Source organism: Kwoniella dendrophila, chromosome 2 (genome assembly GCF_036810415.1).
Source record: "Kwoniella dendrophila CBS 6074 chromosome 2, complete sequence".
Classification (NCBI taxonomy): Eukaryota; Fungi; Basidiomycota; class Tremellomycetes; order Tremellales; family Cryptococcaceae; genus Kwoniella; species Kwoniella dendrophila.
Window position 1 is genome coordinate 1,834,120 of NC_089477.1, and position 23,594 is coordinate 1,857,713.

At 39.2% G+C, this 23,594-nt stretch overlaps 8 protein-coding genes across 8 annotated transcripts; 5 read left to right on the forward strand and 3 right to left on the reverse strand.

Annotated features, from left to right (window-relative positions):
• Positions 1 to 120: 120 nt before the first annotated feature.
• On the reverse strand, positions 121 to 1,587 carry L201_002085 (uncharacterized protein; the record flags this gene model as incomplete). The annotated part of the gene is made up of 4 exons (XM_066217865.1): positions 121 to 295; positions 438 to 979; positions 1,035 to 1,214; positions 1,279 to 1,587. 4 exons carry the CDS (start codon positions 1,585 to 1,587, stop codon positions 121 to 123), a joined length of 1,206 nt encoding a protein of 401 aa, XP_066073962.1.
• A 433-nt stretch (positions 1,588 to 2,020) lies between these two features.
• On the forward strand, positions 2,021 to 4,534 carry L201_002086 (uncharacterized protein; the record flags this gene model as incomplete). The annotated part of the gene is made up of 11 exons (XM_066217866.1): positions 2,021 to 2,141; positions 2,208 to 2,277; positions 2,341 to 2,423; positions 2,532 to 2,667; positions 2,766 to 2,919; positions 3,110 to 3,340; positions 3,601 to 3,745; positions 3,903 to 4,059; positions 4,138 to 4,228; positions 4,348 to 4,416; positions 4,517 to 4,534. 11 exons carry the CDS (start codon positions 2,021 to 2,023, stop codon positions 4,532 to 4,534), a joined length of 1,275 nt encoding a protein of 424 aa, XP_066073963.1.
• A 756-nt stretch (positions 4,535 to 5,290) lies between these two features.
• On the reverse strand, positions 5,291 to 8,478 carry L201_002087 (uncharacterized protein; the record flags this gene model as incomplete). The annotated part of the gene is made up of 13 exons (XM_066217867.1): positions 5,291 to 5,461; positions 5,544 to 5,783; positions 5,874 to 6,005; positions 6,141 to 6,285; positions 6,397 to 6,490; positions 6,588 to 6,663; positions 6,720 to 6,726; positions 6,799 to 6,885; positions 6,958 to 7,031; positions 7,164 to 7,488; positions 7,577 to 7,724; positions 7,810 to 8,369; positions 8,429 to 8,478. 13 exons carry the CDS (start codon positions 8,476 to 8,478, stop codon positions 5,291 to 5,293), a joined length of 2,109 nt encoding a protein of 702 aa, XP_066073964.1.
• Positions 8,479 to 8,972: 494 nt separating this feature from the next.
• On the forward strand, positions 8,973 to 10,496 carry L201_002088 (uncharacterized protein; the record flags this gene model as incomplete). The annotated part of the gene is made up of 5 exons (XM_066217868.1): positions 8,973 to 9,125; positions 9,415 to 9,487; positions 9,568 to 9,724; positions 9,861 to 10,013; positions 10,151 to 10,496. 5 exons carry the CDS (start codon positions 8,973 to 8,975, stop codon positions 10,494 to 10,496), a joined length of 882 nt encoding a protein of 293 aa, XP_066073965.1.
• Positions 10,497 to 11,314: 818 nt separating this feature from the next.
• L201_002089 (uncharacterized protein) lies at positions 11,315 to 17,493 on the reverse strand (the record flags this gene model as incomplete). Its single annotated transcript, XM_066217869.1, has 18 exons — positions 11,315 to 11,373; positions 11,453 to 11,702; positions 11,804 to 11,889; positions 11,951 to 11,986; positions 12,068 to 12,611; positions 12,681 to 13,827; positions 13,880 to 13,967; positions 14,075 to 14,493; positions 14,560 to 15,269; positions 15,326 to 15,400; positions 15,455 to 15,478; positions 15,544 to 15,633; positions 15,697 to 16,266; positions 16,397 to 16,628; positions 16,714 to 16,882; positions 16,939 to 16,972; positions 17,036 to 17,100; positions 17,154 to 17,493. The coding sequence occupies 18 exons, from the start codon at positions 17,491 to 17,493 to the stop codon at positions 11,315 to 11,317; spliced, it is 4,938 nt and encodes a 1,645-aa protein (XP_066073966.1).
• An 801-nt stretch (positions 17,494 to 18,294) lies between these two features.
• L201_002090 (uncharacterized protein) lies at positions 18,295 to 20,353 on the forward strand (the record flags this gene model as incomplete). Its single annotated transcript, XM_066217870.1, has 6 exons — positions 18,295 to 18,766; positions 18,868 to 19,260; positions 19,383 to 19,466; positions 19,539 to 19,555; positions 19,655 to 19,919; positions 19,983 to 20,353. 6 exons carry the CDS (start codon positions 18,295 to 18,297, stop codon positions 20,351 to 20,353), a joined length of 1,602 nt encoding a protein of 533 aa, XP_066073967.1.
• A 463-nt stretch (positions 20,354 to 20,816) lies between these two features.
• Positions 20,817 to 21,403, forward strand: L201_002091 (uncharacterized protein; the record flags this gene model as incomplete). The annotated part of the gene is made up of 2 exons (XM_066217871.1): positions 20,817 to 20,872; positions 21,235 to 21,403. The coding sequence occupies 2 exons, from the start codon at positions 20,817 to 20,819 to the stop codon at positions 21,401 to 21,403; spliced, it is 225 nt and encodes a 74-aa protein (XP_066073968.1).
• A 679-nt stretch (positions 21,404 to 22,082) lies between these two features.
• On the forward strand, positions 22,083 to 22,647 carry L201_002092 (uncharacterized protein; the record flags this gene model as incomplete). Its single annotated transcript, XM_066217872.1, has 3 exons — positions 22,083 to 22,221; positions 22,296 to 22,525; positions 22,576 to 22,647. The coding sequence occupies 3 exons, from the start codon at positions 22,083 to 22,085 to the stop codon at positions 22,645 to 22,647; spliced, it is 441 nt and encodes a 146-aa protein (XP_066073969.1).
• Positions 22,648 to 23,594: the final 947 nt, after the last annotated feature.

The window sequence follows — 23,594 nt, forward strand, 5'->3', positions numbered from 1 at the left end:
GACAAATACCTGTATTTTCAATTCTACTTAATGTATATGATTACTTAGTTATGATTAATGCTATATACATGCAATGAATTGAAGCTCACGATAGCTCTATAAGATTACAACACTATACCCTTAACCTTTATTCATAGTATTTCCCGCACCTTTCTTATTTTCGTCAGCGAATCTAGCCCAATTTTCATCTTTTAATCTTTTCTTTTCTGCACTTTCTTCAGCCGAAGCACTTCCATCATTTTCAGCTTCCAATTCTAACAATTCTGTTGCTGTAGGTGCGTCGTAGGATGCTTGTCTATTGTGATTGCAAGTTAAATCAGTATCGGTACGAATGTATCAACAATAGTGGTCGCGACGATACATCGAAATTGTTATAGGTGCAAAGGAGAGGATGATCACAAAAGATAACGTGATGAAAGAAGGAAACTTTCACTCACCCTCCACCAGTTATAATATTACCTCTTCTTTGTTCTTCTTCCAAATATTCATCAATGGTCATTGTAGGCAATCTCCAACTCTGTTTAAAAACATCACCTTTTAATCTTTCTCTATCGCTCAATTGTTGAGTTGAAGGTAAAATAGTAAATGGTCTTAAAACTTTCCCATTACCTGATATCAATTCTCTTGGTCTAGCTTTTGATGATGCTTGTCTATCTAATCTCCATGTATTATCTTCTTCCTCTCTTCTAACTTCTCTTGGATCTTGTTCAACATATTGACTTATTGATGCAGGTGCATTACTTAATAACTCCAATTCCATATTTATTGATGATAAGGATGATATGGTCAACGTGTGTAACAATTTTAATATATCAACCATGGTCGATTTTGAGGCTTCTTCTGCATCTTCGTTATTCACTGACGTGGATCCGGAACTCATAGATACTACGCTTGGTCGATTAGTTGAAGAAGAAGGCAAAGTTGATAAGATGAATGTTATAGGTGACGAGGAAGTTTCAGGATGATCGGGTAAGGAGTTCTATAACATACACACAAGTCAGCTTGTCACGAGTATTACATAGGGCCAAGCTTACAGATATCTTTTCTCTCAATTCTTTCTCTCTCTTATACTGTCTTATCTTGGCTTCCCGTTTCTTTGCTGGATCTTTCGATATCGATGATTGTCCATTTGCAGCATTTGATGATTCAGCTTGTTCCTCTGAAGTTAAAACACCGTAGGAATTTAATAATTCTAGATAATTACTGTGAGCAGTCTAAATATAGAATACTTCAGCTTCTAGCAAAATCAAACTGAAATTTATACAACAGTCAACTCACCTCGGCTCTTTGTAAACTTGATATCCTGTCGTCTCTTCCCCCTAAACCACCTTTCTCTTCAGCTGAACCTATGACCCAACCTAAACTCATGAATACCAATTCCTTTTCGCCAATCTCATCGACCGATTCGTTCTCTGAGAATACTCCTAATGAGTTGATCATCCGCTGTATAAGGTATGAATTATCCAGTGCTGAAGTAAGCGTTGATTGAGTTGAAGGATCTGAAATTGATAGAGTATCATCGAATATAGGTTGAAGTGTAGTAAGTGTTTGTGCATAAAATTGGGGTAAAGGCAGGTTCGTTGACATTTTGTGCGATATTCTTACTCAGTACTGCTGTGATCAGATCTGATGTGTTCCGTTGTTAAGATCTTTCAGGTTAATAGTGCTCAAACATATCTTTCCTCATCAACATCATTATTCTTTATATTCGACTTTAAGATTACTTTCAACACTTTAGCTTCACCTTCGGTGATCGTCCGCTGTTGCATATACGGGGTCTCCACAATGGGTATTATTCTCAAGTGTATTTATTGTATTTTATCCTGTTTTGCTTCGGTAACCGGTGACCACCGCCATATCATCAGTAACTTACGCGTTGGTTGTTGCTAGTTGCCTGTCCGTCATCGTAAAATGACATTCAACATTCAACATTCACTATCGTTGAAAGATATAACAGAATAATCTCTACTAATTGCGCACAAATATCATAGGCTTACCTGAAATAGGGAAGAACAGTAAAATGGCCATACAACCTGAACAATCAACCTCAGCTACTCAGCTCGAAGCAGCTTCCTCGTCATCTTCCAGTGATCCAGCTAAAGCAGAACAAATATATAGGGATATACTGTCGAAGAAAGCAGGTAAGTTGAGCTTTCATCTCAAGTTTTGCTATAGATATTTCAAGCTGACCCTAAGCATCATCTTAGTCGACGAAGATGAACTCAGAGATCAAGAAACAGCTTTAGTAAAGCTAGGAGCTTTGTACAGGGATCATAAGTGAGCTGACTGTTTGACCGAGCTTGGAGACTTTACAGCTAACATCGTTGTCGACCACAATAGCAAAACGAAAGAATTAGCTCAACTGGTGACTGACTCAAGAACATTCATGTCACAAATTGCTAAAGCCAAAACAGCTAAATTAAGTAGGTCTCTTTGGCTGGATTGATCGCTATTGATCGATATTCAGAAGCCTTTCCTCCCTTATAATCGAAAATGTGTTATGTGCTGATCATGAATGCTTGTACTACTAGTCCGAACCCTCATCGACTACTTCCCAGCATCATCAAGAGAGCTTCAAATGCAAGTGACGAATGATAATATAACATGGGCAAAAGAGGAAAAGCGAGTATTCTTGAGACAATCGTTAGAAATTAAATTAATTGGGCTGTAAGTAAAATCCCTTTGACTTTTCTTGGATCCTCATCAGGCTTCTGCATACTCCTAATGCTCCATGTTGCTGAATTTGCCTGACTCACCAAATTTAGTCAAATTGATTCAGAACAATACAGAACAGCATTAACAATGACCGAAGCTCTATTGAAGGAGTTGAAACAGTTAGACGATAAGATAATCTTGACCGAGGTATACTTGCTAGAATCGAGAGCCGCTCATGCTGTCCAAAACTTACCTAGGGCTAAGGTGAGACATTTTAGATCTTTAATGATCTTGTCAATACGGCTTGACTGAATTACATTTGCTTACTCTGTATTTACCCGCATTCATTTACTCGTCTTTCCTTAACCAACCTTCTCCTCTTCATCGACAAACACCAATCATCCTCTTCCACATCCTTGATACGATTTGCAATCGAAATGCCTACCAAAAATAGACTGCATTAACCTCAGCCCGTACAACAGCAAATTCAATATATTGTCCACCATTATTACAAGCACAGTTAGATTTACAATCAGGTGCAATCAACGCCGATGATAAAGATTACAAGACTGGTTATTCATACTTCTTTGAAGCTTTTGAAGGTTTCACACAAATCGACGAGAAGGATCAAAGGGCCCTGAAAGCTTTGAAGTATATGTTATTGTGTAAGATCATGATGGGCTTAGTGAGTTTGACTTTTCTTCTTCTGTTTTTGGCTTGAGCTATCATATCCCGGTGTTGAGGGGAAGAAAGTTAAGATGGTCAAAGTTCATTGAAGATGGAGAATGATGATCATGACGAGCAGGGGCAGGTCATCTGGAGGCGAAGAGATGAAATCGGAGGATTTGTGAATGTAGTAATTTGCAGTAGTGAAATAAGCGGATAACGGAATAATCACTCTCGGATTACCAGTGGAACCAATACTGATTACTCGTTGTTGTTCAGCCTGACGATGTCCCACCATTGCTCTTACTCAAATCTGCTGCTCCACACGCAGGAAAAGATCTAGATGCAATGAGAGCAACAGCAACAGCATTAAAGGAAAGAAGTTTAGAGTTATTCAAGAATGCTTTGAAAGATTACCAAGAACGTGAGTTTTACTTGTCCCTTTTACAATCACACTAATACCAGATCAGAGTACATGCCTGCTGTGTCTCACCTGTCTTTGCTCATTCATCTTGTATTCTTCCGGTAATCACTGCCCGAAATACCGCTAACGATTGTCCATCTTTCGTCTTCTCTTACAGAATTACAACAAGATCCATTGATTAGATTCCATTTATCGCATTTGTACGATACCTTACTAGAACAAAATTTGATTAGAGTTATAGAACCTTATTCGGCGGTCGAATTATCTTACATAGCACAAGAAGTTGGTCAAAGTTTGGAAGTTGTGGAAGAAAAGTGAGTTTCTCTTATCTTTTCGGTCAACTACATAATACCCTTACATGACGAAGAGATGCTAATTGCTTGTTTCTCTAGGTTGAGTCAAATGATTCTGGATCAAGTGTTTTATGGTGTATTGAATGAACAAGCTGGTACTCTGGAAGTTTACGATGAACCTGTGGAAGACGTGAGTTGAACGAACCTGTTACAGTTGTCTCTTCCATCCTGTTTCCGACAACATCATTATCCGCGAGTCGAAATCAACTTTGAACAATAGCCGACTAATATGATATTCTTGACTTATAGCCAATGTACAACACAGCTTTAGATACTTTGAAACAAGTTGGTGATGTCGTCAAATCATTATACGATAAAGTGCGTGATCTTCTCAACTATTAATTGATTTCCCTTGTAACAACTTCCTGAAGGATGGATAAGAAGTCGTTACTAATAATATCACTTATATCATAAATAGGCTACGGGTGAAGCATAGTTCAGCGGGAACTGCATTAAGATAGCTTCAACCAGACCATATTTAATGCGCTTTTATTGTAATTGAGCAATTCAAATTAAGGAATGAAATAGATATGTATATTTATCAAACTTGACTTGGTTTCAAAAAAGATACAATCGGTTTACTGAGAATAGATTAGCTCTTTGCATCAACTGATGATGATTTCGATACAAATGAAATATATGCAAAAAATACAACAGAAGGAGGTAAAACAAGGTAGATTGATTCCCAGCTTTGCAGAAATTTCACTGATCTTACCTTGAATTCTGATCAACCCCATTTGTATACTGCAACAATGATAAATTACAAATACCTTTACAACATGAAAGTACTATTTGACTGCAAATCTAATTACTGATATTCAACTTTCTCCTCTCACCTTATACATGTATACCAAGGTATTTAATTTCATACACGTATCTTCTTTTACAAGAACACCCTACGATATTGAAAAAAACAGCCGAAAACGCCAAAACAAGAGAATAAAAGGTTTTCCGTTTACATTGTAAGAAAGAATTGATTAAAAAAAGACACCTTGCCCGAAATAAAGAAGACGAGGTGTACAATAGATGATCTTGTGATTGTTTGTATATATATTTATAAAACGCAAACAAACTGGTCAATTTCGGAAGAGAACCGCCCTTCTATGGGGATAAGTCATATTGAAAACAATGTATTCCATTCTCTCTGACAATATTAGTTGTACTTTGTTCGGAAAGGCTTCGCTTTCTTAATTTATTTGAGCCTCGATGTATATCCCAAAACACCTATATGTATAGCACCAAGTAAAACCAACCAAGTTACTGGGACTTCAACTGCTTGTTCAAAAACAGCAAGTAGAAGTAATATGATGATGTATGTCAAGGATACTGTTTGGCCTGTTAATGTAGGTTGAAGGGATAATATCTGTGTAGAATGTATTTATGTTCAGCCAAAATTGCATTAAGAAGCGTTCTAGAATTGATTGTAGGCGATATCACTGACTCACCTTGACAATGAATACAGTAGCTTTTACCACTTTTGTTCCAGTTATACTATCTAGTTTATAGTTGTTTCTTGTTATATGTCTTCCATTCAGTTCTTGAATGCTCTTCCTTCGATGGACACTTTCATTAGTCATATCGGCAGATGGGAAAGGCGATAGTAACCGTTCATCCTCGGGACTGGGTAATGCTAAGATAGTTCTGACTGGTGAGTAGCTTCGAGAAGCATTTTGAGCTATTTCATCCTGCTTCTAACCATCGTCAGCTTGTCTTCTACCAATTACGCTAAGAATATCAAACCTGATACGGAGCTCCTCAAGCTCTTTTCGACTTACAGAGCTGAAGCGAGAATTTGGTCTTTCTGGATGGTCTTCTCTGTCATTCAGTGTCCATGGAGAAGCGAATCTTCTGACTAGTTCACCTGCTCTAGACGATAAAGTTGCAGGCGTAGAATGGATCTTGGCCTCCTACAAAAGCATCGGAAGAGTCAGCTAGACTCTCTGTTCTGGTTACTCCCACCAGGATAGGTCACCCAAGTTCAGACCTCAATAGGCTATCGCTGACACATAGGCTCTGAAACAGCTAGTGAAAGCAGTACTTACCAAGTTCTTCAATCCTGCTCTGACTTTCTCTGCTCCGGGCCGTTCTTCCGGTATTAGACTTTCCAATTTACTCAATAGCAACAACAAGTCTCGCGGAATATGTCTTCGTTCCAATGACTGTATCACCTCAGAGGAAGGTTTAAATCTATCAAGAGTGTGAGCGATGTCAGGCAGTGTTGTAGGATAAGGAAGATTTTGACATCCGAATCTGTCTGGCTTGTGATGTCATGCAGACGAATCAATATAGTCAACTTACCCTGCATACGCTATGATTTCTCTATGAAGAGCATCATAGTCCTCCGTATCAGGATATGGTAAACGTAGGAATAACATTTTATGTAAGATCATACCTATGTAGCCGGAGCTTGATCAGCTACTCGTGCTCGATGGTACTCGTCAAGCGGAACAAGGCGTGTCGGAGCTGAAATGGCCAAATCACCAACTCACCAAGGGACCACATATCCGCATGCGAGTCCGAAGGTCTCCAACTACCCTGAGTGTCCTGTATCAGAGTTTCAGGAGCCTTGCAACCAGATATCAGCTGGACTTGTTGTATCCTTGCTTCAGCAGCTAGCTTACCATGTACCTATTCCAACCGTCATCAATCTGTCAGCTCGGAAGGGGTGGCCCAATACTTCATATTACACAAGAGACTTACTCCATGGTTCCTGTATGTCCTGTTCTCTCCCTTTTACCTCTCAACATCTCCTCAGATGTGCCAAAATCCGAAATCAGTGCTTTCGGTCTATTTAGGAATGGGAAGTAGTAAGCTAAAAAGTCTTGGCTCGTGTTCGTAATGCTTGAGGTGAGTACATACATGAGCTTTCCTTCTTCCCAATGAAGCAGAACATTTGAGCATTTCAGATCAAGGTGAAGAATCGAGTTAGCGTGCTAAAATATATAGCCAGGATTAGCAATCATGACTTTCATCAGGTCCCTGTAAAAGCTAAGAACGATACCCCTTCCCACAGGATGACTGACTCCCATGGTGGACTGGCCGAATCTCAACTTGAAAGGACTCACAAGAAACGCCAACCCCTCTACAACATCCCCAAAGAGCTTCATGATTTCCTCCATACTTAAAAGTAAAACACCTCTCATTTCTTCCAACTTCCTTTTACCTTTTCCTCCAGCTAAATTCTCAGCAGCACTCTGTCTACGCTTTTTAAATGCTTTTATCCTTTCCGCCTTAGGTAATTGACCTAAAGATTCTGAGTCTGCTATATCTCCAGCAGATAAATCAGGTCTAGGTTGATTTGTATGCGATCTAGTCAATAGATATGTATCTAAATTGCCCGCTGTAGCATATTGCATCAATACGTGAAGCGCTACTATAGGTGGACCGAAACTAGTACAATAGGAGATGGAAACATATCAGCTTTTTCCATGAAAAACTCGTGACACAGATGAGTTCGAATTTTAGAAGGATATCTTACTTTGAGAATCGAGTAACGTCAATCCAAGAGTGATGATAAGGTATAATATTCGGATGTCTTAGGGCTTCTAGTAATCGTACTTCTCTCAGCATTTTGAACAGATACGACTTTGATCTTCCTACTGCTATTTTCTTGACTGCATATGTTCCTGAAGTACAGATTTAAAGATATCAGCAGATGATTTTGAAGTCGTCATACAATCCTAATACAGATATGACAATTCCATTACTCACCTAAAACGTTCCCACCTATTACATGGGTAGCCAAGAAAACCGAACCTTCAGCACCCATACCTAGCTTGGATTCTTCTTTGAAGTATCTATCATAATATCCCCTCGCGGGAAAATCAGCTTCATCTAAATTATCATCATCATCGTCTTGTTCCATCAAAGGGGTTTGAAATCGTTTTCTTGGTGTTGAAGGTGTTGGTGAAGGTGGTCTTGAACCTTCATGAGCTTGTTCTAATATCCTGAAATATTTATCTCTGGCCAGAGATCTTGCTCTTACATCACCTTGACTCCGGTCATCTTGATTGAATCGAGGCGATTGTGCTTCTTGATCAGTAGAGTTTGCAGATGGCAATGGTTGTGAGCAATATGGACAATGTGGTACGGTCGTTATACTTTCTATAGGTATTTCACTGTTCAAGGCAGAAGGATCATTTAGAAGTCGTAGAGGTCGTCGAGATGGTCCGATATCTGAGATCGATCTCAAGAAAGGGGATTGTGGGTGTGGCTGGACTTGAAGAGCATGAGAAGGAGGATGATACAAGATTAATTGGTTTGAAGTTTGACTAAAAAACCAACTTCAGAATCTCAGCCTGTTGGTCGAGATCTCGGTGATGACACTTACCCGATAGCCGTCCACGAGCTGTATGAGTTCTGCATTGCTGCATCGTCCATGGCCTTAAACTCTCGAGTCATGGCAAGTTGTCATCAATTCTGTTAATTCATTTCGAGTGAAGAGGAAGAAGTATGCCTTCACATGATGTTGATTTCGACGGACATTTAAATGTGTTATCTAATGGGTTCCCCACATTCCTTTACGGCAATACATATACATTTGATATATTCCCACGGTGTATTAGGCTGGCTTACGGGTATAGGAGGATGGTACCGGTGCACGGTGTAATGAGTAGTTCGGTGGCAGTGTTGACGACAGAGTTGATGATAGCGAGGGCAGTTGATGATGACGATCGATATATTGCGACGAAAAGCGTATACAACATCTAGTCAACAATAAAGCTACTTGACTTCATCCAATATCTCGCTTCTGCATCAGTACACATTCTGCGGGGTTCTTCAGCCTGACTTCGACCTATCCTCAACCTCTTCATCCCATTCCTTCACTCGCGTTGATATCCGAGAATCACGCATAAAGCCTCATCCCGCCAAAGATGGCATCATTCTTCAACTTTTCAGGAGCACCTGTAGAGATAGAAATCAAACTAGCAGGTGAAGATGATAGGAGACAAGTTGAAGTAAAAGGTGAAAAGGACAAGAGGGAAATGTGCCCTGTGTTCTATGACGGGGAGAGTGTGACTGGTCAAGTGAGTAGTCTTGTCTCACATCCCATATTTCATATCTATCAGCGAGGGTTATCATGGAGTCAGAATAAACTTGGGGAGATTGTACTGCATTAGAACGATTAGCTTTCGTTTCATTTTGGCAATCTGTAACGAAGAAGCTACGAAGATACGGTGCAGATCATTCATCCGCGTTAGGTATGGATGATCATGTATAACTCGACTCAACCTTGAATATTGGATATGAAGGAACCTTCACTGCTCAGTAAAGCTTGTAGTGTGAGTTTTTAATCTCTGACAAATTGCAATGTAGGTAAACGTGAGAGTGAAAGATGGACGTAAATTTCAGCATGATGGTATAAGAATAGAACTTATCGGGTCAATAGGTAAGCCATTTAAGATGATTGAATTATCTATTAGGTGGTCTGGCTAATAAGCACCCTGGGCATTTGATGAACATTATTAGAATTATTTTACGATCGAGGCAATCATTATGAATTCGTTTCTTTATCACAAGAATTAGCATCAGCAGGTGAAATGCGTCAGGCGCAAACGTTTGATTTTGTTTTTAAGAATGTAGAAAAACAATATGAATCTTATAGCGGAATTAATGTTAAATTACGGTGAGTTAGAAATGATATTACATTGTATACATCGTAGGAAAATGTCAAGATTTTCTCACTTAGAAACATCAACGACCAGTGTATCCATAAGAGGAAGAAATAACGGCTGATAGTCTCATCGAATTCACCTTTCTAGGTACTACCTTAGAGTATCGTTAAATCGTACAGCGAAAGAACGTGAAATATGGGTACACTCGTATCGTATGCCACCTGAAGCCAATACAAGTATAAAGATGGAAGTTGGTATAGAAGATTGTTTACATATTGAATTTGAGTATAACAAAGCCAAGTGAGTTTTAGTGGGTTTCGGTGGGGTCACGGTATCCAGAAAGCAAAAGTCATGGACAGAGGAAGGAATTCAATAATAACCATTATTGCTGAAGAATTTGCTAATATGATAATTCGCTTTTGATCCATTGACTTTAGATATCACTTAAAAGATGTAATAGTAGGAAAAATATATTTTTTACTTGTACGAATAAAAATAAAACATATGGAATTATCAATTATTAGAAGAGAAACAACAGGATCACCACCAAATCAATATAATGAATCTGAAACCATTACAAAATTTGAAATTATGGATGGTGCACCAGTTAGAGGTGAAACTATACCAATTAGATTATTTTTAGGTGGTTTTGAATTAACTCCAACTTTTAGAGATGTAAATAAAAAATTTTCAACGAGATATTATTTAAATTTAGTTTTAATTGATGAAGAAAATAGAAGATATTTTAAACAACAGGAAATTACTGTTTTTAGAATACCGTAAGTTACCTCAAACTAACTCCAAAAAAGTTTTGCTTCTTCTATTCCAAACACATTGATCATGCACTGTAACAGGATAGCTGACTTTTTCCCTATCTCTTGGTTGGGATTAGCGAAAACTAAGATACACTACCTTCGGCACTAATGAATATCGATATTCAAATGCGCAAGCTTATGGAGGGGGATTGAAGAGCAAGAAAGCGTTCAAGTTTGATTATTTTGTAAAAAAGATGGATATAAATTAGATTTTTAACGCTTATATATGTATACATGTATTTGATACCCAGAGAAAATGGCCTGTACCATACTAAGATCTTTCGCAGGATAAATAGAAAATATGATTACATGACAACGATATCAGTCAAGAGTCTGCCGGTCAACCTACAGAAGCAATTCTCTAGGCTAAGATTCAAGGCTGCCACAGGATACATGAAACACACCATTTGACTCCAATCTTTCGATCTTGTTTTTCGTGTTCATTCCGTTTTGCATCATGCAGTGTATGAGTATATATGGTAAAAAATGAGCAAAAACTTTGATCGTAATATTGATAAACCCAGAGCAAACAGAAAAAAAAACAAACCATAATCTACATTCGTAACGATAATAAGAAGAAAATGAAAACTGAATACACGCTGAGTGATTCGCCCTATAATCATATATTTACTATTAATGAGACAAAGCATTAATGGAACCCTCTAAATCTATCCAAAGCAAGCATCTATACCCCTTGACCTGATATATATGTATATGTATATGTATATATATATACCGCAATAACACAAAAATGTCCTACTTTCTCTCCTTAAATTGTAAACAAGACTATGATACGTGCATTGCTAATCTCCTTATGACAGGAACATTCAACCAAGCGGGTACATCTATGGAGCGTAGTGGATTCAATGTCAGCCAATAATCTTCGCCTTATTTATCGGAGGAGAAGAAAAAAGTCAAACTTACATGTCTCTAAACCAGCAATTTCTCTAGCTGGTGGTAATTGATAAGGACCAACTTCATCGGTTTCAGGAGTTAATAATAAATGATCGGATTTATCATCAGGTTTGACTCTTGCTGCAACAGCTTTGAGAATTTCATTCGATATTGGTGCTTCATAATCTGCATTATGATATTGTGAAATCAATTTTTGAATTTGTGAAGGTGATAATATCCAACAAACATCGAATAAGATTTCAATGTCTCCCATTGTAGCCTGGAACAATAAAGTGAGGTTAGCGCTAGCTCAGAATGAACGAACAGGTCTAATGTGATTCAGAATTTTCGCTTCTTGAGATCGGACAACGGAAAACTCACCTTCTTCAATTGAAGTAATTTAGTAGCTTGCATGAGATGTTCAAGTTGTAATAAACCTTCAGGCATATCATGTGATTTACACCATTCTGAAAGCGGTAGATAGTCAGCTATGGTTTTTTTCCCTCGACAATTCTAATGGTAACTCACCTTCAATCCTAGTGATGTTATATTGGATTTGCATGGCTAATTAACCACAAAAAGATCAATCAGCTACTATACACCCTAAAACGATGTTCGTTGTGGTATAGCTCAACTGAAACGTACCTCTCTTCCAAGAACAGAAATTTCTTCTCATTATTAAATCGTTGAAAGCAATTTGACCGATTAGTTTCAATAGTTCCGTGACTACTTGTTGCATTACGGATTCTTCCATGTAATAACTCTTAAGACATTTCCAAACTTTATTCAAAAGATTTAGAATATCATCCATTGTTGCAGTAGGTTGTTGATTTGATCCCATACCAGATAACATTCTTGAAAACATTCTACCAGATCCATCAGCCGTTATAAATCCAGGTAAAGATTGCGATTCAATCAATGCTGGAATAACCATTTTCGTTAATTTCTTTTTGATTTCTAACATTGTTGAATAATATATATTATATTCTAATGAATCTAAATCACTTTTAACTATACCAATCAATTTTTCATATTGATCAAAGTTTACAGTTGATGTGTTTTCTGAATCAAAGCCAGGTCCATATCCTGCTTGCGCATCTTGTTCAGCTATATTTATAAATGATAAGATCTCTTGCACATTTGATAGCCAGAATACACCAGGTATAATTATATCTTCACCTGTGAAAGACTGAGGATAAAAACTTTGTTAGCTGGATCATCCAACCTAACAGCCTTTGAAGTTGCGTTTAAGACTTACAATAACATGCTGTTGGATAGCCTGCATGACATTTGCCAAAAATCTTTCACTTTCTGATGTCATACCTTGTTTCCACATTTCATTACTTACTAAGCTGATAAGATGAGCAGGGAAAATAACTTCTTTTGCAGATGGTGTGTTATGTAAGGATGGTTGAGGTATTTTCAATTGATAAATCAAACCTTGTAATACATCTTCATCTAATGAAACATCGTCTTCTAGTAATCTCATAATCTCATCTGATGTATTATCAGATACTGAAGGTAAAGGTAAACCAGATGAATCTCTTGGTCTGATAGGTCCATTTTGAGGGAACATTACAGATACAGCTCTAGGATTTGCTGCATTGTTCTTCTTTATGGCAGTGATCTCGTCAGATAAGTTCCTTGTATGATTCTGAGTAGGTCCAGTACCAGTTGTTGAATGTCTTCTGTTTCTTCTTCTGGATGTTGACGGCTGTCTTTCAGCATTGACACCTAATTCTTGTAATGCCCTTAATCCGTGCGGCTGAGTCGGAGATGTAGGTGGTTCCCTTTGTCTCTCATTCTTGGTCAAAGCGTTAAGGGTGTTGTGTCGAGAAATCTGTTCTTTGGTAGAAGCTAATTCAGCCCGCAATCCAGCAATAGTACTGAGATCTTCCGCATTCTTGGCTGTTGCTGTATCAATAGCGAATTGCTTCTCTTCCATATCAGCTGCTTGGGCTGATAATTCTTCCGTGAGTCTAGCAATTTCTTTCTCTTGTTCAGCGACACGATGAGCGGTTTCTTTCAATTGAGCATCTGTTTCAGCTTTAGCGGCCAAAGCTTGTTCAAATTGATTCAAGGGTACAGTCGGTTTAGCTAATTCAGCTTCGTGACCCTTAGCTTTGGTTGCAATTTCATCATGTTTGGTTTGCCATGATTCGATTTGCTGTTCGAGGGTTTTGATCTTGCTAGAAAGCTCTTTGTTATCGGCAGTTCGCTTTTGAAGGTTTTGAGTGAGTTCGACAACCTTGTTCTCCAACTGATAACTGATTTCCTTGAACTTGCTAGCTGATTTAGCCTCAGCTTTGAGCCCTCGAAGTTCTCGTACAGCAAGTTTGCGTCGCCATTGCGATTGTAAGACAACGACTTTGCGTATTTGAGCGAGATACGTCCGACGCACGGCACTAAACAGGATGTCAGCCGGGGTTCGCGGTCAAGTGTGTTCGGTCTACTCACAGCCCTCGAAACAGTGACTGCAGTTTGAGTACAGCAGAGGTTGTCCTTTCTTCAAGAGCTCGTTTTCTGGCTTGATGTCCTCGGACGACTATGAATGGAAAAATATTGTTAGTTTTGTTGAGAGGGAAAAGCGAAAGCGAAGTGATAGACGGCCAATAACAGCGATAGCATATAGAGTGGGAGAGCGTGACTTACCGGATTGTATTTTAATTACAGCATTTCTCAATTCAGTATATTGCTTTCGTGCTAAATATCCCCTGGCAATCTTTTGTATCTTTATTGCTGCAGATTCTTTCTTCTTCTCTTCAACGAATCTTCTAGCTAAAATACCTCTATACCAAGATTGAATTTTGATTGTAGATATTTTCAATTCTTTGTAATGTTTGTAAGCAATTCTTCTTCTAACATTCTTTTGAACCAAAGTAACTAATTCATTTAATCTTTGTGTTCTTAATGATTCTAAAAATGCTAACATTCCTGCACGGAAGAAAATCTTCGTTAAACCCATCTGATATTTATCTTCATCTTTCAAAGTCTTTTGCAGGATTAATGAACATAATCCTCTGTAATCTGTATTGGAGGACCATTCTTTGGATGAAACGAGCATGTAATATCTGCAAGACCAAATTCATCAGTCGCCCAACTTCTGCTTTTCATTGAACTTCTATACGCCTACTCACCGTTCAGCAAATTCCTCAAATGTCCATCGCGAGGGGTAACCTGCACAACTGATTCTGATAGTTTCCAAAACACCACAAGCTCTCAATTGTGCTAATACCTGCTGAGGCTCCAATTCCCATGCTTTCTTGGCTTCATTGGGTTTGATACATCGAATATAATGAACGTTGGTGTTATTGATAGTATCCATCAAACTGATCAATGAGTGCTTGAAAATCGAACCTAGAGTTGGTTTTCTGGTTGCAGCTCCTACTCTCTTGGCTGGACCTGGACCGGCTCCTGCAGCATTCTTAGCTTGATCACCATTGGCTTTAGCTGTGTTGGCAGCTTCCAAAGCGGCATCTAATACTTCTCTCAAAAATTCGTTGGAAGAGTTTTGAAGTAATGCAAGGTGTTCATCGGGTACTGTATCTCTGTTTTTGTCGATAAACCCATCAACATCGTAAGTGACATCGTGAGCATAATGAGTGATGGTGAAAGCGTTTTGGTTGAATCGAGGCTTCTTAAATACTTCTTTCTGTTCGGGCTTTGTAAGCTGTTGGTGTAGTTTGTTGGCGAATGAAGCATCTGCACCTGCAGGTAATCTAGATTCTTCATCTAACAAAGTAAGGATACCCATTTTTCCTTCAATGACATCGATACAAGCTTGATTATCAGCAAACTCAATGAAAGTCCAGTTAATTTCTTCTCGTACATATTCTTCTTGTTCAAGCTGTATATTGAAATCTGTCAGTATATACCAAACAGGTTGGAGATCTCGTCACCCACCTTGAAAACATGTGCGTTAAATTCTTGTTGTAACTTTTCGTTTGCCCAATTGATACAGAATTGCTCGAAGGAGTTCTGCAGACTAGATGTCAGTTATCACTTCAAAAATGCGAAACATGCGCAGCTAACCTTTTTGAAGTGTTCAAAACCGTACTACGGATAAATCAAATCAGTACTCCACTCTCGCAAATAAAACTTCACATCATCTGAGAACTCACGATATCCAAAACACCGATGAATTTGGTAGCTTTCTGGGCACCTTCACCTCCTTCGCCCAACAGACTTTCATTGACAACTCCTACTAACCACTGTAAATCCGGAATCGTCAGTTACATCTCATCGTGAGCAAACCAGGTGAAGTCGCAACTCACATCAAACAAACACGTATAAATGAATTTAGCTACTGAATCTCTTACAACCATAGCTTGAGCTGAACCTAAGTTGGTTACGATTTTTTCTGATCTTGTGATCAATTGTTTTTTGACCGTCCATTTTTTGAAATCTGATAAAGGTAAACCTAACAAATTAGTCGCTAAAGCTAAAGAAGGATCTTCATCAGCTAGAACAGCGTCTGTTCTAGCTTGTGTTATCTTAATATTTCCAATATGTAACAAGGCAGCCAAAATTTTGAAGATTGACCATTGTTTTTCAACTGAAATGCCAACTGTTGATAATGCATTTTGAGTTTCTCTAAATTCTTTTGAATCATCTACACCTGGTATAGGTGTCGAATTCGGTCCTCCTCCTGCCATATATGCAAAGTCTAATGGGTTGGAACTTATAGATAAATCTTTTCTTTCTTTTGATGGCGCTCCAGCTAATAATTGATAAAATATATGATAATTCCTTTCAGATTCAGGTTGATATACTAATCGAGATCTTTCGAGTAAATATGTACGTATTCTTGCTCCAACGATCTCGTGGCTTTTGTCGAAAAGGATCTACGGGGTTGATGTTTGGTTAGTTCAGCCCGAATGTACACGTACTTGAACCGGGTCTATCTAATTTTCTCATTATTTCCGGCTCCAAGGATCGCCTTCATCGCTTGCAGAACTCTATAAATGTACTCACCTCAATGTATTTACCAAATCTAGAGGAGTTATCATTTCTTGTAGTTTTTGCATTACCGAAAGCTTCCATGATAGGATTTGACGCTAAGATCTGCTTTTCAACTTCACTCATGCCATCATCTTCACCGCCTATCTCTCTACGTCTACCACCCGACGATTCGGATTTTGAAGGATCATCAACAGAAGCGAAATATCGTAAGATGAATTTGGCTGATACAGTTTTACCTGCTCCACTGTGACAAGACGGCTGTATATCAGCATGTTGTGTCCAGAATAAGTCAAATCTCTAGTCAATGTAGGGCGGACCATTTTACTCACCTTTCTCCACTGACGACGATAGTCTGGTCTCCTGCACCGGTAGGATCTGTGCCTCCTTTTCCTGACCCTCTTCTCATGCAATCTAAAGCTTCTTCAGCTATAGCGAATAAATGGGGTTCTAGTTCTCCTTTCTTTCGTCCAGAGTACGCTTGGATGATTTCAGGTCCATCTGGGCGAAGGTGTATTATTTAGCTTGCGTTCAAGAGATCAGAAAAGCTAACTTACAAATCGCTAGAGGACTGAACGGATTCAAAGCCACCTTAAAAATGACAAGACAGTCAGCTTTGAGGATACTCCAGTCGAAATACATTGACTAGCTTACCAGCACGATACCTGAGTAGGTATAAGGCAGATGCCTACTGTATCTGGTCGCTATGGCATGTAAGACTAACGAAGACTGTTAGCCGCCAGCTACTTCTTAACCTATCAGCTAAACTTACCTGAAGGCTCATTCAAATTACTCAAACTAGCTAAATCTTCTGAACTTTCTAATAAAGGTGGATTTCTTAGAGGTGGTAATTGATCTTGACCTGGAACAGGTGATGTTGGTTGTTGTACATTTCCTGCACCTGAATCTGCACTTGCAGCTTGTATAACAGAATAAGGGAATTTTAATGTTTTGGTCGTTGATCCACTTTCATCATGATCATACGTTATTATCAAAGTTACTTCTGATGATTCGTCCGTTGGTGTACTTATTGAAGACACTGTTCCTGCTACCCATCCTGTAGATGGATCAGGTAACCATACTCTAGTTCCTTTTGAATATATCGATGACATGTTGATGGGATGAATTTGATTTTGGTATAAATGCAAGGTATAAAAGGATGATAGACTATTTTCGGACGACCTATATTGATAATTTGTATAATCGATGCGTTGGCGATAGTGTCGTTAAACAAGGAGTAGCAGAGGGGGATAGGTTACAGAAATCGTGTCTGTGCGTTATTGGTATTGGTAGAAAGAGCAAGTCGATCTACAACTCGTCTTCAATGCGACTATATGCGCTGATTTCGTTATTTGTCCAAATTGTGCGTGACAAGTACTTGATTGAGGTATACGGAGCCAAAGAAAGTGATCACAGTCAAAGACGATACTCGACTATAAGAACTAGCAAACACAGCTGAAACGAAACCATCCCATCCTGTATCCCATCAATTCCACACAAAAAGGACAAAGACGCGACCTATATATCTTCCTATTACGTTATCAAACAAACGCGTGTAAACCGTGATAATTATTTCCTTATTGTTCCGTCGCTGTTCAAATATTGCCACATCATTATAGCATACCCTCTGTTATACTGTTATTTGTTTACCTCGTGGATATTGCAATGACCGTCGGTATTTGGCTAATATAGTTGAGCCGAGATATGTCAAGCACATTATATTGTTATTGATTGTCTTTCAGCTTGTAAGGTACCCCTTGTCTTCGAGTCGATAGTTTATATTGGCGAGATGACTTGAACAGCCCATGATGCGCATACCAGATCATCTTGTATATATCAAGTCTGCATTGGCAGGGAAAAACACCTTATAAGTCATAAGTCTTATTCGAGAATAACCCAAATCCTCCGGCAACATGTCTTCCTCGACTGCCCAAGACGACTTTCAGGCGTCCTTGAACCAAGTGATATCTCATATTACGGAACGACAAAATACGTTGGATAGTTTACCGACTCTGGCCACTTCCAAAGCGATCGACTCGACTGTATCATCTCTTCCCTCAAGTCTTCCGGAAAAAGGTTTAGGTACTTCAGCTACAACAACTTATTTGCTTGACAAAGTATTACCAGGTATACTTCAAGCTCAGAATGGACCTAGATATTTCGGTTTTGTGGTTGGAGGTGTAACACCAGCCGCTCAACTAGCTGATATACTATCTACAAGCTACGATGAGAATGTCCAGGTCAACCTGCATCAACAGACTGCTTCTACAGCTGTGGAGCAAAGAGCTTTAGAATTGGTATTGGATCTGCTCGATATTCCAAGAAGTTCTTTTATGGGTAGAACCATCACTACTGGAGCTACTGCTTGTAATACACTGGGACTAGGTAAGTGGCTACCTAACAAGGTCCCTGGTGTTTAGAAATATGCCACAGGACCATCGATTCTTCTTTGGTTCAACGCTAACTTTCCTGCCGATTTCTCACAGTCTGTGCAAGGGATCATCTGCTATCTAAATCACCCCATCTACCTGCCAATTATTCATGGGCTAGGGATGGTCCACCTTCAGCACCTGGATTACCATCTCCACCTATAGTGATCTTGTCGCTTCACCCTCATTTCTCAATTGCAAAAGCGTCTTCTCTAGTAGGTTTGGGCTCTGGACCAAGAATCATACAGTCCATACCAGCAGATCCTGAAGATGAGCTAGCCTTTGATTTAGAAAAACTTGAAGCAAAGCTCAAAGAGGAGAAAGAGACTGGAAGGGGTGTTATAGTTGTCTATGGTATAGGTGAAGTTAATACTGGTGGATTTGGTAAAGGCCTAGATAAAGTCGCAGGGCTGTGTGAACGATATGAAAGTTGGTTGCATGTCGATGCAGGTAAGTCCTCATTGTGGTTTCATACATAGCAGCTGCTCAGCATATCACTCGCTTTCCTGGACGATGAACGTTCTCATTACGGTTCGTCATGCTGATAACTGACTCTACGCAATGTTACTTAGCCTTCGGCGGTTTTGCTGGATTGATGCATGAATTGACAGAATATACCAAACACATGGACAAATCTGATAGTTTGACCTTGGATGGTGAGTTGCATTTCGCTCTTGTACTATGCTTGTTCAGCAAATAAGCTAACTCTGGCTTGAATGCGCTCAAAGGTCACAAGTGGCTCAATGTGAGTTGCATATTTTGAGTAGAATCTTAAACTTGGACTTTTTCATTATCTTCGCTCCTTGAACTCCATGACTTATGCCTTTAATTATGATATATCTAGGTGCCATACGATTGCGGACTTTTTTATACGAAACACACATCATCCTTGACAAACGTCTTCCAACCACCATCAGCCTCCGCACCAGCTTACCTGGCATCTAACGCTACAGCTACTGCCGACCTCTTATCGAGCGACTTACCGGAAGGTACAGTACTTGCTAAAGATGTGCCTAGTCCACTTTTCGTTAACATCGAAAACTCAAGAAGATTTAGAGCACTGCCTTTGTTGGCCAGTCTGTTGAGTTTGGGTAAAGAAGGATATCGAGGTGAGTTCTTTTTACCATGAAGCAGGCATCAGGCTATGCTAATGACAGTGACCGTAATAACAGATATCATAACAAGGAATATCAAATTTGCAAGATCAATAGCTACATTCATATCCAAATCAGAAGATTACGAATTATTAAATCCATCACCTGGAGATTTCCTTGTGGATAATTCAATTATACCCTCGAACATAGTTCTCTTCAGAGCTTCACCGAGTTCCACTTTCTTCCCTTCTTCTGATCCTTCAGCTTCTATCAGGTTGACCAAAAAAATCAACGATTCTAGGAAATTGTACGTTTCTGCAACATCCTGGAGAGGTCAAGGTGCAATTAGAATGGCAGTTAGTAATTACTTGACTACAGAAGAAAGAGACTTGGAGATTGTGTTAGATGTTCTGAAGAGAGTTGGGAAAGGCGAAGACGTCACTTTTTAAGAAGAAAGGATATAGTACATACAAATCGAATAGATGATAGAAATGATATCGAGGGATGATCTGATGACGAACGTAAGTTCTGGAAGGCCGACCAGTTCTACAAAGGATACCAAATGAGCGTATGGTGAGAAATGAGTCTCGGTTGATTGTATGATCCGCCCGTATATGTGTATCTCCCTTCATATCAGTCCGCCTACTTACACAATTATACAGGAGGCGGACTTCACAGAGTCTAAAGTCAGACAGAAGACCCCTGATACTGCATAATAACAGAGGCTGTGCGCCAAGCCGTCTGATAACGTATGAGACGAAGATAAGGATAAACTCCCCAATATAGTATATATACTGACCCGATTTATTCGAGCTGAAGAAAAAGTACAACCAATTCACGAGTTCCATCTTGCAGACTTTTATACTCACTAGCATCGTTCAAGCGAAAAGGCAAAACAAGGATAAACCCAAGATGAACCAATCAACTCAACAAGCTTCTACTGGAACTTCTTCCCAACGAATGGCAAGGTGAGTCGAATCCTTCGTACTGTATTTCATCGCCAGAATTTTTCGCTTCTGACACAGAGGGCAAGTTGGGCTTACTTGTAGCTCAAACTTGCTGTGGGAGTTATCACTGGCCGACGACTAATTATGTGTATTTTCACTGCAGCTGGATACTATGGGATTCTGTGGACTAACATTCGATCTAACACAAAATACGGTGAAGCAGAGAGAGACGAAGATCAAAGGACATTAAGTCATTATAAGACAGCTCGCACAGTTGATGCGACATTGCAGAACTTGATTGATAAATACGGTAAAGCTCTGAGAACTGATACAGGAGATCGAATCACGTCTGCTCATGCAAAAAGTATTTTTCAATATATCAGTCCCTCAAAGGTCCGCGATGCCATTTCAAATTATGAAGGCATGTCACCACCTACAAGTCCAACTTCACCTTCAATTAAACCGCCAAAATTGTCACGAGTGGACAGTACCGCCTCAGATGGAAGATTCAGTTTAAGCAGAACCAACACCAATGATGGTGCCTCTAAATAAGGGGATATATGTTTACTAATAAGATTCGATCATGACCAATAGAGTTTGAATCTGAAATTGGAGATAAAGGTGGACTTCGGAAATCTTGAATCTTTATCAGGGGGTGATCGTTATTAGGCTAAAATGATTATATATACCATATGATGCGCAAGCTTTATGAAGTGTAGTCATGTAGATGATCCAGCTCATTGCTCCTTTCTCTTCTCATTTGCTCTAATTGAACATTTATATCTGTTTCCGATTCTACAAGCTTTCTTATCAAATTCTGGTCACTTCTAATTTTCGTGCACTGTTTTGTCCTAAATTTCTGTTCTGGACATGAAACATATATTTTGACGTCGTTGAAGAACTCTTCTTGCTAATCAGGCAAGCTTGAAGAAGATTTTTCACATAGCATGAGATACAGTACAGGTACGCCCACCTTTGATGAACCATGAGTCTCCTCCCTTGATGAAAATCCACGGTGAAGAACGTTTTACTTCGCTTAGATACGTACAAATAGTCTGGCTTATCAAGGTATTTATCTCCTGTCAAGCTCCACGTAAAATTGCTCAGAAAACGTTTAGACAACAGTATTTTCTCATATACTGGCTATATCTTTTTAAGCGTTTACTAGGTCACATCTCTGAATCGTGATTCGTTTCCCGTAACGATCTAGTAACCTATATTATATAGTATCATGGCAGATAAGGAAAGTTATAATTTATTCATTGATGAGGAAAAGGGTAAACACCCTTTTTCTCGCTATCAAAGTTGGGAACATTATGTCAATTCGAGGGTAAACGATGATAAATCACCAATAGACTCCAACACCCTCCGTAAGTTACGCAGTAGGGAGCGAGCGTCGATTATTTTGTACAGTCAGACTACGTATGCTGACGATTATGGGTAGATGCATTGTGGGCGGGAAGATTGACTTCGATCATTCGATCGAATTCTACATTCGGTAATGAAGAAAGGGATAAAGACTTGAGAACAATAATGAAATTTAAGATAGCTAGTGAAAAATCTAAGGATAGGCTGGTCGAGCTAGGTTGGAAGTACGGTTCTGAATTTCCACCTGATATTGGATATTCCGAAGATCAATCCAGTCCCAATTTATCTGAATTCATCCAGTATCCGGTAAATAGCGATCAACAGTCGATATCATCTAGCTTGTTGAACGATACTAGGAAGAAACTGAAAAAACCATGGTCAAGGAACTATCGTACACTCTCGTCACCTCCATTCAGCAGTCTCAATGAGAATCTCAACGAAAGCAGCCCTAACAGAGATTCATCTCCAATGGGACGAAGATGAACGTGGCTTGAGCCTACATTTAGTCCTATTCACAGGGATTTGGGCGATTACAATCTGTTTAATGCTAGATCCACACTATTGATATGTGTACGAATCATGTATATAATCTCGTTTGACGCGAAGTGAAACTCTATCCACGATCCTAAGAGGGCGAGTTATGATACTTTGCTCTCCTCTCTGCAGGGTAATGGCAGCAAATTTCAATAGCAGTTGAGCAGAATTGGTCGAAGAAGACAAAATGACAACAAGACCCCTTGAATTTGCCATCGTTGAACGGTTCTTAGACAACGCAGCAGCTGCAACCGAACAACCCCTGACCTAATAATAAAACGGCGGTTTGAGTATATGCAGCTTGCCGATGATAGCGGATTGTGATAGTGAAGTATTCGAAGGCAATCACACATCGATCCTATGATGATGGCCACTAGTTCAGCTACATATGGACTGATCGTCACCGATATGATATTGACGAAATTATTTTTCTGTACATTTTCACATTTCGCTTCATTTTAGACTGTCAAAGTTGAAGCAGACTCGCTGGAAAATGTCGATAACGTTGATGAGTGAAGGTAAATATTTGTTTTTCGTTTCTTCGCCAACGTTTGTGACAGTAAATGCTAGTTTTACAACTCACAATCCTCTTAGATAACACTTCCGAGTCCCTACAAGATAACAGGACAACCACAGTAGCACAGAGGAAACGTCGAGCTAAACTTACAAGAGGAAATTCAACAATAGTTCGAAGTGGCGATGACGATCTGGATATCGCCACAAAGTTTCGCTTTAAAGATATTGCAATTGCTAATTCTACAGACGCCACAATTACCTCTCAAAATCGATCTGATGATGCTGAAACCTACAACGACAATGTCGATGAAACGAATAACCTTGA